Raw genomic sequence first — 13,722 nt, forward strand, 5'->3', positions numbered from 1 at the left:
GCATTCTTTGAGACCTAAGCTTCCGAGTGAGGAAAGTTTCCTCCTTACATAACTCAAGAGATTTCATTACTGCAGAAGTCATTTGGCAGGTCACAAGGTCACATATTTGGAGACACATTTATAGATTTCTAGCTGGATGGTTTATAAATTCTCTGTCTGAATAGGCACTGTCTGGGTAGCCCCTACTCCTTTTGACAAAATAAGGGCAGGATTATTTTATGGAAACTTAGATAAAATCTACATAACATAAAATGAGAAACTGGTAATTATCTGCTTAATTTGATCAGTGGAAATTCTAAAAGTGCCAATTTGTTTATCTGAAATTTCCTATTTTACAGTTGAACAAATTTATCAGATTCTTTCCAGCTCTGAAAAGAATGAAAATATGAAACTAGAAAGTTCCTTTTTCCTCCGAGCTTTCTAGAAATACACAACATACTAGTTGAATTCACTTGGGAACAGAAATTTTGCCTCTAACCCAGAAGGTAATGCTTACCTTGAGGGCTAACCTCAGCAATGGAATAAATGTAAAGGGTCTCATTTCCTCCTCTAAATACTTGAGGAGTTTAGCAGTAATTAATCACCACCATGCCTCCATAAGAGAAAAAAACTCAGTGGTGCAGAGGAAGGGAACTGAGATGTTGGTCCAAGGTAAGTCACAGAAGGGATTCTGGCAAAAAAGCAAGAACATAAATCAAATGTGTTTAGTTTTTAGGGTGATCCCTGAACTTTAAGATTCCTGAGTCTCTCTTTAGAAAAATGGAACCTCCCATAGTGAAGTTTTAAACAGTGTTGCCTTGTTCTCCCTCGCCTCTACAGGTGGAAGTCTCAAAATTCCATTCCTTCCCAGGTTTAAAGATTCCATTTTCCTTTTCTGAAACACATTAGGTAGCAGCCTTCATGTTCTGGCCAACATTCCCTCATACTACACGGAGAACAAATCCTAGACATAAGGTCTGGATGTGAATTGCCACTTCTGCATACACAGTGTGTCTTCCTTACCTGTCAAAGCACTATTAGTATTCAGTGAATAGACTATCAACCCAATTTGAAATCTGATTTTTTTTTTGTCTCTTAAAAAATAGTTGGTCCTCTTAATTCACAGGAGAGTAGGAGTCTTTTTTTTTAAAAAGGGACTAAGAGTTCTCCAATGTTACAGGTTGGTAGAGCTGCAACTTAAGCTGTTTCCTCTGGCTACATGGTCCTTAAATATATTTAGTTCAAAGATACATCTCGGTCTTTGAAAATAAAAGCCCTTGGCTGTTCCATTTAAAGGTAGGTACATTTAAAATAGAAAACAACTAGTGACTCACCTTTGGTATGCAATCCACCTGTAGAGTCTCTGCTGCCTCCCTAGATGGGAGGGCTGTTTTTCTTTATTATTTTAAGGCTGATAGATTTTTGAGCCAGAAGGTACTTTAAGTCGTTTAATCCAATTCTCTCATTTGCTAGACAAACTGAGGACTAGTGAAAGCTTTGTTTAGGGTCACACTGTTATTAAGTAGCAGAGCCAGGATTCAAGCCCAAATCCTCTGGCTCCAAACCTAGACCCTTTCCACCAAGTTCACTAGGGTTCCTTCACAATGCTGACTTGGATCTAGATCTTGGGTCTCATCGTGATAGTAGTCTCTTCACTGAGACAGATTTCAACCACCTCCATGCTTTGATTAAACATAAATTATTCATAAATTGCTGTTCTCTCCTAAATGAGGTAGGTAGTGAAGAGCCTCTCCAAACTTAGCCCTAGGACTGGATTCCAAGCTTTGCCCCTCCACCAAAACTTTTGCTCTTCTAGCAGAAGATCCTAAAGCCATCACCATTCCAAGGAAGCATTAAAGTAAGATTTTATTGAAGGGTTAGCCACTGTGAACATAAAATTAGCTACTTCCTATCCAGCATATGTAAATGACCCCATAGGGTCTTGGAATCACAGGAAGAAGGATTAGTAAAGGTTATGTTCTACCAACACTCATTCTTTTTTTCCTTCACTTTTTCATTCTCTTGTCCCTAAGCAAAGGCCAATGGTCTGTGTTGCTCAGGTCAGTCCTGTCTCCCTTCTTTGCTGCTGTTGCTGTTGCTGCTTCTGGTCCCACAAAGTTATAGTTCATACTTCCTTAATGCCTCTCAGGGTGATGTTGCTGAGACACTGATATAGGCAGGAAGAAGCTATGAAAGATTTTCAAGTTGAAGAAGAATTACAGAACTGGTCTAATGCATTAAATTACCACATCATTATTTTATAATACAACGCTAGCAATTCAGCGTCCTTGTAATAGGACTCATTATTTACTCTGGGCAAGGGAGCAAAGGGCTAATTGTTACAGGGTTACCCAGTATCTGGCCCCAAAACACAGTAGTGAAAGGTTAGGTTTCATTCTGCAGGAATGTTATTGCTCATGGGTAATGCACTATTTAATTTTCCTCTATTGCTTCTTTACAGTCTTCGATCTCCTTTCATCTTCAAACCAAAAACTGGTTACAAGCTTCCTGAAACCAATCCTAGTGGATCCCACCCTGAAGGATGTCTACGTGATTTCAACGTTTAAATTGCAGACAAAAAGTTCTGCCACCATATTTGGCCTTTACTCTTTATCAGACAGCAGCAAGTATTTTGAATTTACAGTGATGGGAAGATTAAACAAAGGTAAGCATGGCAGGGGGAGAGGAGAGCATAAAACTCCTTAAAAAAATTTTCCAGGATTGTGATCTTATATTCCTTGTCCCGGAGGGGAGATTGTATTCCTTACAATTTTCTTCTCACCCAAGATTCATTTCATTTCCCACTGCCTATTCACTGAGGTCCGTTTTACCTGGTGCATATTTGTGGGACATAGGGGTCATAGATCTAGAACTAAAAGGGACTTCAGAAGCCATTAGCCTCCTCATTTCACCAAGAGAAAACTGAAGTATAGGAAGATTAGGAATTTGCTTAAGTTCACAGAAGCAGGAAACAGTAATGGCAGGATTTGAACTCTAATCTTCTGACAGCTAGATTGATTGAGTGACAGCTCTGGAATCAGGAAAACCAGAGTCCAAATTTAACCTAAGAGATTTACTATCTGTGTGACCCTAGGCAAGTCACTTAACCCTGTTTGTCTCAGTTTCTTTGTCTATAAAATGGGCTAGAAAAGCAAATCTCAAACCACTCCAGCCTGTTGGCCAAGAAAACCACAAATGGAATCATGAAGAGTTAGACATGATTGAAAAACAACTGAACAACTTCTGACTCCAAATCTTTATTATGGTGCCTCTCCTTGGCAAGAGATGAAAAGGAGGAGGAAAGCAGAAATGTTTTCCATTATACAGATGCAGTATGACTATTACCCTCAATTGTTGTTCTCGGGGCTCAGTTGTAAAAGCATAACCCAAAGGACAGAGCTAAAGAGATTGCTAGTGGGTCATACACAAGGCCACCCAAAGAGGGGTTTTTGTGCTCCCCTAAAAGTGAGTCACTTAACAGTCTCTCCTCCCCTAGGAACTGAGTAGTTCCAGTAAACTGCACACAGCATCCTCCCCCACCCCATCACCCCTCCAACCCTTACCATTCCATCCCTAAGAAAACACACCACACACACACACACACACACACACACACACACACACTTCCCACTTTCCACCTCCACACTAAGGGAACATCTTCCTTTCTCCTCCTCCTTATCCATATAAATGAACTACAAGCACCTTCCTGGGCTTGAAAAAAAAAAGTAAATCTCAATCCAAAAATCTGTGCTGATTTTCTCAAAACCCAGTTGCCTCATAAAGAAAATGTACCCAATCAGACAACATTTTTCTCATTTTGTTTTTTTGTTATCAAAGGGAGATATTCCAAATATGCCTGAATAGCTCCCGAAGAAGCAAGGAACCTAATTTCTTTTTTCTTCCCCATACTTCACACCCTAGGATTATACATGTTTCTAATTACTAGGAAATGTGACAGCTACATGTATGCTCTGCCTTAGAAACATAAATAAAGCCAAAATTTTGTCTGGTTGACCCTGGTGAGATTTGACATGTCTGTCTTTGTAATATAGATATCACCAGTGTTATAGTCTTTTTGATGAATTAGTTATAGCTGAATGATTTATTCCCTTTGCTTGGGAAAGTAAAGTAATTAAGAAACTATCAGAGGATCTTATGGCAATTATTGTCTTTAAGGTGAAGGAGAGAGTAGATCTCTGCTAATTTCTTTTGGTGATTTAATTCCAGGACCCTGACTCTTCCCCTCTTTCTCTCTATACATATTCCATGACTCCAGTACTTCAAGGATTTTTGGTTTGATTGATGCAGGTACAGTACACACACACACACACACACACACACACACACACACACACACACACACACAGCCTTTTATGCACAGTGCATTAGTATGATATTTCCATCCTCTTTATCCATTCCATCTCTCTCTTCTTCTAAACCCCCTTTTGATAAAATAGGGTTAAGGGCAATAGGGGAGGACATAGGAGAAAGGAAGTAAACTTGGAGACATGGTCATAATTAATGGTCAGGAACCATCCCAATCCTTTTTTCCTCATTTTAAGGAGCAATTAAAACTTTAATTCATTCCTCTGCCTCAAACCAACATACAACTGTTAGTACTTCAATCAAGTGAGGAGAGCTTTGATATAGAACCTATATTCTTAGGACAAGCCCCAGACCATGCTGTCTTTGTAATCTGGAAAGCTGAGTTCAATTTCTGACTCTGTGACCTTTAGCCAATAAGATTGCCTTTCTGTCTCTCAGTTTCCTCATCTGTAAAAGGAGTCGATTAAATGAGAAGAGCTCTCAGGCCATTTCCAGCTTTATAGTTGTGATGCTAAGCAGACATAACAAATTTTTCTTCTCATTAAGGAGAGCTTAAAGTAGTTCTGTTTAAAATGAAATATCAGAAGCATAAATCACAGGTCCTGAGTCCAAATCTCAGCTCTAATCTTTTTATTCCCTGTGTGACCTTGAGCAATTTGCTTCACCTTTTGGGCGGGGGGGGGGGGGGGGGGGGCTCAGCTTCCTCATTTGCAATCAAGAAGTTAGACTAAATCATTAATGATGGTGTTCCCATCCCTGAATCTATGAATTTATAGAAAACTGATATTTATAGATTTCTATGATAGATAGAAGGTGAAGTTTTGCTCCTGGTCCCACATCTTATCCCCATTCCCCTCTGCTTATAGACTACTCTCAAGACCAAAAGTGGCAGGTTTTCCTTCTGTACCATTTCAGATTGAGTCGACCTGGGATTTTCTTTTTTATATATATATTTCATTTTTCCAATTACATATTATGAAAGTTTTTCAACATTCATCCACATGCATGTGCATATTTTTAGGTTACATAATTTCCTTCCAGCCTCTCTTCCCACCCTTAATGGTGAACAGTCTGGTAAATATTGTACATACACATTTGTGTTTAACATGTTTACAGATTAATCATTTTCTGTATGAGGAATTGGGATTAAGGGGAAAAAAATAGTCAGTGAATAGAACCAGCCCTGGAGTCAGGAGGCTCTGAATTCAAATCCGGCCTCAAACACTTAATAATTACCTAGCTATGTGACCTTGGGCAAGTCACTTAATCCATCGCCTCGCCAAAAACGGGGGGGGGGGGGGGGGGGGATAAAGAAAACCATGAGATAGGGAAAAAATGAATATGAGAATTTTTTTAAAAGTGATTATAGTGTTCATTCAGATTCTGTAGGGTTTTTGTTTTGTTTTGTTTTGTTTTTCTTCCTTTGGATGGGGATAGCCTTGTCCATGGCCAATCTCCCAGGGTTGTCCTTGCTCTCTGAACTGCTGAGAGGAGCTGCTTCTGTCAAGGCTGATCAACTCACAATGTTGTTGTACAAAGTTCTCTTGGTTCTGCTCAACCTGTGATTTTCTTAAGAAAAAAAAAGCTATAGTAAATCTGATTTATATGGGACTTGGAACACAATAATTTATCCTCTAAACTCATATGAGGTCTTCACATTAATCCTTGAGGTTTTCATTCACAAGGAGAGTGAGAATTTCTGAATGGCCACCAGTGGCCCTCTAGGCTTTAGCACAATACCCAGTATGGAGCAGGCTTTAATCAGTGCCTGTTTCTTTCCCTCTCTCTCTCTCTTTCTGGAGCTCCCTCCCTCCCTCCCTCCCTCCCTTCCTTTTTTTCCTTCCTTCCTCTGTGCTTCTCATTCCAGAACTCTAAAGAAAATGACTTGCATTATAGTTCTAAACAGAAAACTTGCTTGTCTTTTCTTGGTCCTCTCCTCTGAAAATCAAGTAACTATAAATATTAACATTCTGTTCATGGAGTCAGACTAAAGTAGCTATAGTCCATGGAATAGAGTCAGAAGCATTGTGACAGCTATGAAATGAGATATATTTAAGGATAATTAAGAGGTTTGACTGAAATGAAACAGGAAGTGATTAAGAAACTCTTAGATGGGAGACCTGGACTCAGATATTTAAACACAAACTGAACTTGATGCTTTTCCCCCCTCAAAATAAACATATTGTAGTCCTGTGGAAATTACTACTCATGTTCTAAGAGCCCAGAAGTAAATAAAAGTGGCATAAGAGATGCATTAAATACTTTGTAATATTTTGGAGAAGCTTCCATGTACTATTTATGTTAATATGTTTACTGAAAGGATCTGAGTCTGACTATGTGATAATTCCAATTACTAATCCTTAACCAATTATTGAAAATTAGTATTGAGTGTATCAGAGAGGAGCCATAAGTGTAGGTCTGCTATTTACTCCCTTAATCAAATTACACATAGAACCTCTGTCCAGTTCTGAGCCCTACATCTTAAACACATGACCTTATTTTTATGGATGCCTTTTATTTTTACATTGCCATCATTTCTGCATATGCCCCTTCCCTTCCTCTCCCCACTAAATTATTCTCAATCCTTAACAAAATTTTTCAGACAAACCTATGGTGCAATTTCGACTATTCCAGGCTCCCACAGCCAGTGTGTATCAGAAATAGAACTTGAACCCACATCTTCCTGGCTTCAAGGCTGTCTTTCCTTTACTATACCACAGTGCCTCTATCTATAAATGATGTCATTTGAGGACTAATTTGTGAAACTAAGAATATTTAACCTAGAGAAGAGCCTTGATGGAACCCAGTACAGTAGTAGTCAGCTATTTAAAGGGCTCTCATAGACAAAACACTTAATCAATGTAATTTCATAGAACAAAATTAGGAACTATATGTGATAGTCAAAGGGGAGCAGATTTTGGTTCAATTTAATAAAATATATTCTATTCAAGTTTTCCCGAAATGGTATGAGATCTCTAATTTCTCCATACTGAAAGTGCCTGAGCAGAAGTTATATGATCACATATATGGAGCAAAGATGTGGGAGGAGTCCAAGACAGATTGGGAGGTGTGTCTGATTCAGAAGTTCTCAGCCTTTTTTGTGTCATGGAATCTTTCTAAAGTCTGGGGAAGCCTATGTTTTTTCTCAGAATCATGTATTTAATTGCATAAAATAAAATACATATATATATATTTGTATATGTATTTGCACAAGAAAGTATATTGAGATTTTAAGATAAAAATCAATTTTACTGAAATATAGTTTATCAAACCATTAAAAACTGCATTCTCAGTCCCCTGGGAAACTCACAGCCCTTAGATTAAGAACCACTGATATAGATAATCTAGCTCCAAGGTCTGCAGGATCTTTAATATTCTACTCTTCTGTATAAGTTCATTCTACCCTTTCATAATGAGCTTTGTATGTGCTCCAGAAAACTCCATTTCCAAGTCTAACCCTGCATCCATCCTTCATTATAATCTTCACCTAGATTATAGGCCCTATAAAACAAAGTGATAATGATATGCCTCATTTTCATGTTGTGCCAAATGCATTAATTAGTCATCATAAACATAAAACATTGTACTTATCTTAAATACTACTTCCCATGTTTCCTTTCCATATGTTTTATTTTGATTATGCATATTTATATTATATAGTACTTAACATCTGTTCAAACCACTGTAAATGATTTTTTAAATGAACAGGATTTTTATAATTTAATGCAGCTAGAACTCTAACATAACTTTCAGGAATATAAATTTGGTGATTTTATATGCAAAGCATAGGGAATGTAGGAATATCAATTAGCAAAATCAAACAAGAAAATTCATCACAAGGAGTGAGAAAAGCAAGAATGTACTTTTAAAAAGCATATTGTTGTAGTTGTGTTATTTCAGTCATGTTTGACTCTCCATGACCCCTTTTGGGTTTTCTTGGCAAAAATACTGGAATAATTTGCCATTTCCTTCTCCAGTTCATTTGACAGATGAGGAAGCAGAGGCAAACAGGGTTAAATATCTAAGATCAGATTCATACTCAGGTCCTCCTGATTCCAGGCTGGGGCAATTTATCCACTGTGCCACCTAGCTGCCCCTTTTAAAACACACATTGGTGATTAAAAAGGAAGAAGACTAGAGTACAATGATGATAAATGCTAAGATGATGATGATGCACCTAACACTGCAGAGGAGCATGAATCAGATGTTGAGTGGAACATCAAATGCCTGCCCTGGGGTTGCTATCTAAAGACCAGAGTTTTCTGAATTTCTTTTGTCCAGGACTCTCTTTTGTATTTCTTTGTATCCTCACTACTTAGCATAATGGCTGAAACATAATTGTTGTTCAGTCATTCAGTCATGTCTGACTCTTCATGACCTCATGGATCACAGCACCCCAGGAACATGGTAAGCACTCAAAAAATGCTGTCCAAACAAAGAAGACATTCTCCTTTCATAATGTAGCCAATTCCCTGGAGTTGGTCTGTACTGTTCTCTTGCTTTGACATTCTATGTCCTTTCAATAATTTCTTGGAAGGATTCTTGATTAATCCTTCATAACATATTCACTTAGCCATTTTCTAAGTCCTATCCCGAACATCTTCATACATGTCTTAATCCCCATCCCCAATAGACTGTAAACTCTAAGAGGGTAACCAATGTGTAATTTTTCATTTTCATAGCCCTAGTAACTTGCACAGTGTCCTATATATAGTAAATGCTTCATAAATGTGGAGTTGAATTATTGCCATGAAATTGTCCTCAGGATTAATGAGAATGTACAAACACTAAACTTTTAGGGATTGAAAAATGCCAAATAAGGAAACCAATAGAAACGTTTAAAATTATAATTTATTGGGGCAGCCAGGTGGCTTAGTAGATAGATTACTAGCTCTGGAGTCAAGAGAACCTGAGTTCAAATCCAGCCTCAGATATTTAGTGACTCTATGACCCTGGGCAATTGCGTCACCAAAAAAAAAGTTTTATTTATATTTGAGTGTAATAATGATAAAACTGGAGGAGGGCATAGTCTCATCCACAGAAGCCCTTACTTTAAATTGGTATTGAGTTTTCCTGGAATATCTATTCAGAGAACTCTATCTGAGTAAACCACCCAACAGCTTTCCAAATTGTGAACCATTGACCCAAGTGATAGAAATGGCACAAGCAGGATTTAGCCACATAGTCTCTAATTCCCTTTGTATGTGTGGATGGGATCTGATTCTGGATCCCTCAGCTCCTAGTCTTTCCTTTTTATGCAACAGATAGGAATAACTATAATAATATATTAATCTCTCATGGCTCAGCCCCCACTCCATTGAAATTCTAGTCTCCTTACCAACTATGTGACCTGAAAGGATTATATATAGGAAGTTACTCCTATAAAGTGTATTTTAATAAAAGAAGAATTAAAAGTAACAAAGTATAGAGTTTGGAGTCCAGATAATTCCTTGGCAGAATCTGAAATTTCCCAAATTCATGAGTACAATTAACCATGCTAGCTTTAAGATGATGGAATGGCAGACAACCACAACTCCAGTGAGGTCTGAAATCTTACCTCCACCCTCACAGACTTCTGATTCTGATGTTTCCCAGGCTCAAACTAATGCCTTTTTAGGGAAACAACTTTCAGTATCCTAATCTCAAAGTCTTGTGGAAAAGGGGGGGGGGGATCACCCCATGAGCATCTTGTTTCTGGTTGCTAAATCAGGGAGAATCTTTCAGCTCTGGGCCATTGCTTTCCTGGTTGATCACCAGATGTTTTCACAGTCTCATCACAAGATGAGATTCCAAGGTTGGGTGCAGTTTTAAGGATTGCTATAGGACTAGGGAGCAAGATGCCCCAAGCAAGTCAAAAAAGAGACTATACCTCAAAGCCAAAAAAAAGTATACCAAGCTTAAATTCCTCTCTCTTCCCACCTCCTCCCACAAGCTCAGGACCCCTCCCCCCAATTTCTTTCCTTATAGTACAACAGAATAACCTTAAATAATACTTTTTAGGTAAAATATCTCAGGGAATTCAGCTCCACACTTGTTTTTCCCCCCTCTGGAACCTAACAGTGGTAGAAAAATACAAAGGAAAAGCATTATCTGACCAAGAAGTAATCATTTAAAAATAATAATGATAATTATAGCTAATATTTATATAGTACTTTTTTATTTATATAGTACTTTTTTATTTATATAGTACTTTAAGGTTTGCAAGGTATTTGAAAAATCAGAACTGATATACAAATTCTCTGGTTTGCAGATTCATAGTCTACAGTTATGACTACATAGCCATTGAATGATAAATATAGAGCTGGACAAGTTATTATAGGTCATCTGATACAACATATGAGGAAACTGAGGTCCAGAGTAGTCAAACAATTTACTCAAATGCACATGGGTAATAAGTGGCAGAGGCAGAATTAAAACTCAGGCTGAGTCCAAATTCAGTACTATTTCCAATGTATCGCTTCCTGGAATCCAGTATTAAAAATATATCTCTGTGGTATCCTTATGCTATACACATAAAATGTAATGAAAATTCAATACTATAATAATAACCACAATTTTATATAGCACTTTAGGTTTACAAAGTACTTTCCCATACATTATTTTCTCTGATTCTTAGTCTTATAAACCTGCAAATTAAATTTTCCTCCTAGCTGAGGGTGAGCCGCTGTAAATTGCTACACAAAACTCCTTTGGTCGGTAAGGAACCAAAACAAAGGAAATGAGAGCTGACTAACCCACAGCTGAAGAAACACACTTGTACCCAGTACCTATTTTCCAAAGCATGGTGCTCCCTTGAGTGAAGACCCGGGCTTAGGGTGGGGTGGAGCAAGGAGAAGGGTTCCAGTTCTTCTTTGGATAGCTTTCATTTGGTTCCACTACTTCTATGGGGTAAAAACCATTCTGGTCCACCCTCTGTTGATTTTCTCAGTTGATTTGCCCCTCTGTTTCCCCCTCAAAGGAATGATCCAGCTGTTTCTAGGTCTAGTGTCTCAGAAGAGAGGATAGTAATGAATAATAAGGATTCAGAAAAGGATTCAGATTAAGGGAATCCTATTTCCTGTTCAGATTTCCATGGACATGTGCTGGGATGAGGTAGGGCCAAGTGGAAAATTAGAAAGGGGGAGAAAGAAAGAGGGAGAAGTACTATTCTTATTCTTTCCACCCACCCACCCACCCACTATTGTGGTTTATGATTCTGGAGAGTCACCTTTTATAACAAAGAATTTTTTTAAAAAGAGTTCAGCAACTAACCAAGATATCAACTGAATCTAACAATACGCATCATAATCCACACCATAGTCTCCAGCACTGCAAAGAGGTATATTCTCAATATCCCTTCTTTGGGACCATGCTTGGTCATTATAATAACACAATATTTGGGTTTAATGGATTGTTGTTGGAGTCACTGTGTATTCAGCTTTCTAGTCCTGTTAACTTTACTTTGCATTAATTCATATTACATTTTTGGAGGGGGGGAGGTTAAAATGATATAAATTAAGTGAGTTTCTTACTGATGAATCTGTGTTCTTTGAAAGGCATTGATTGGATAGGCCTAGACATTGTTTTCTATGGATTTATACACAGGAACAAATAATTTTCCCGTTAAAAACAGTCTTGTTCTATCTTGGTGTAAAAAACATTGGAATTAGTGTCAGAAGACAAGAATTTAAATCTGGTTCTATCATTGAGTGTGTGTGTATGTGTGTGTGTGTGTGTGTGTGCGTGTGTATGGACAAATCATTTAACCTTCCCTGAGCCTTGTTTTCATCTATAAAATTGAGTTAATAATGCCTACCTTAATGGTCTTATAGTTTTGTTGTAAGATTCAAATTAAAATGGTGGTTGGGAATTGCTATCAATAGAATAGTAAAGTCAGTTATTAATATTACTCAAGGAGCAGGAATATCTTAGAGTTTCATAGCTAAAAGGGAGCTAGAGTTATATAGTACAAAATCTACCAAAGTTTGAATTTTATTCACACTATCCCCCCAAAAATGCTCATTTAATCTTTCCTTATGGATCTTTAGATGTGGAAAATTCATTATGCCCCATTTATCTTAATAGTAAACAGGTTGTATCCCTTATAAGTTCCTTGGGGGCAAGAATTGTCATAATTTTTTTTAAAGGAATGGATACAAAATGCAAGATCAAGCATAAGGGAGGAAGTGAGTCATTTTACTAAAACTATCTATCATAAATATGGCATTTTATCTCTGGCATAGGGAAAGGTCATGGTAACTACCACTCATCAATAGCATCTAATGATGGCCTAGTTGAGAAGGATTTGTAGTTTTAAATTGTCTCCTCTACTCTTAGAAAACTGTCTAGATAATGAACCTGGTTCCTCTGACTCTGAAACCAGCTCTGAAAGACTGTAGGAGTATTGTTCAAATTAAATGACATAAACTAGTGTTTATTATAGGCTGTACTGAGTCTGGAAAGATATCTCCAGTGGCTCCCTGTTGCCTCTAGGATGAAATATAAATTTTTCTGTTTGGCATTTAAAGCCCTTCACAACCTGAGCCTACCCTGCCTTTCCAGACTTTTTATACATTACTCTCTCCCTCCCAGTCATACTGGCTTATTTACTATTCTGAGTCCTCCCAGGATAGCACTAGGGCTTCAGCTGAAGGAAGGAAGGGCCAGGTAAAACCTTCCCTCTGGTTGTTTTTTCAAGAACTATCACAGGGACAAAATTTTGGCAACTTCTAGCTGTCATCTAGGCCTGCTTGCCTAAAGGATGGTAAAGTGACCCTTTGAAGGATTTTCTTGGTGTCAATGCATTTGATTTAACTGTCTGATGCTGAGCTCATGTTACCCATATTATATAAAAACTCAGCACATTTCCTTTGGAATTTTTGGAATGAACTTCTGCAAAGAATGTGAATATGAGTGATCTTCTGAAATGGTTTGCAGTATAAGAGTATGCCGGAAACCATGCCCAGTAACTTGCATAAAGAGAAATGCCATTTGGAAAAAAATATTCTATTATATTGGCTCCTTTTTTAAATTCAACTATGCATATGAATTTGTAACCTAATTCCTTTCTCAACATAATATTTTAATATGAAATACAAATATTAATGGAAATTTTTTTGAATTTAAAAAATCACATAGCAAAAAATAAAAATAAAAAAGATTTCCATAGGACTGTCATTTCTGTCCTGGTCATAGTCAATCAGGTCAGATGGGATATGGGCTCTCAAATTGTCTTCATGAGGATAGTTAATATTCTTCAACTACATTGTCCAGTTTCAGCATAAAACTGACCTAAGCAACGTATCTGGCAGTCCTGAGAATAGACAGTGACCTTCCTTCAGTCTCATTGGATGGCTGGATAGCTGGGTTGTGTGGTTGGCCAATGGTTTATTCTTTGGAAGAAGGTGTTACGGCTTCTCTGTACTTTCAGAACTCAGC

At 37.7% G+C, this 13,722-nt stretch overlaps 1 protein-coding gene across 1 annotated transcript in view; it reads left to right on the forward strand.

Moving 5' to 3' along the window:
- THBS4 (thrombospondin 4) overlaps positions 1–13,722 on the forward strand; it is a 57,075-nt gene that overhangs the window by 1,625 nt on the left and 41,728 nt on the right. Inside the window, exon 2 of the mRNA XM_074200104.1 lies at positions 2,441–2,644. Coding sequence (XP_074056205.1) covers positions 2,441–2,644 — 204 coding nt within the window. The remainder of the gene's footprint in view (positions 1–2,440; positions 2,645–13,722) is intronic.

This window comes from Macrotis lagotis, chromosome X (genome assembly GCF_037893015.1).
Source record: "Macrotis lagotis isolate mMagLag1 chromosome X, bilby.v1.9.chrom.fasta, whole genome shotgun sequence".
NCBI classification, from domain to species: Eukaryota; Metazoa; Chordata; class Mammalia; order Peramelemorphia; family Peramelidae; genus Macrotis; species Macrotis lagotis.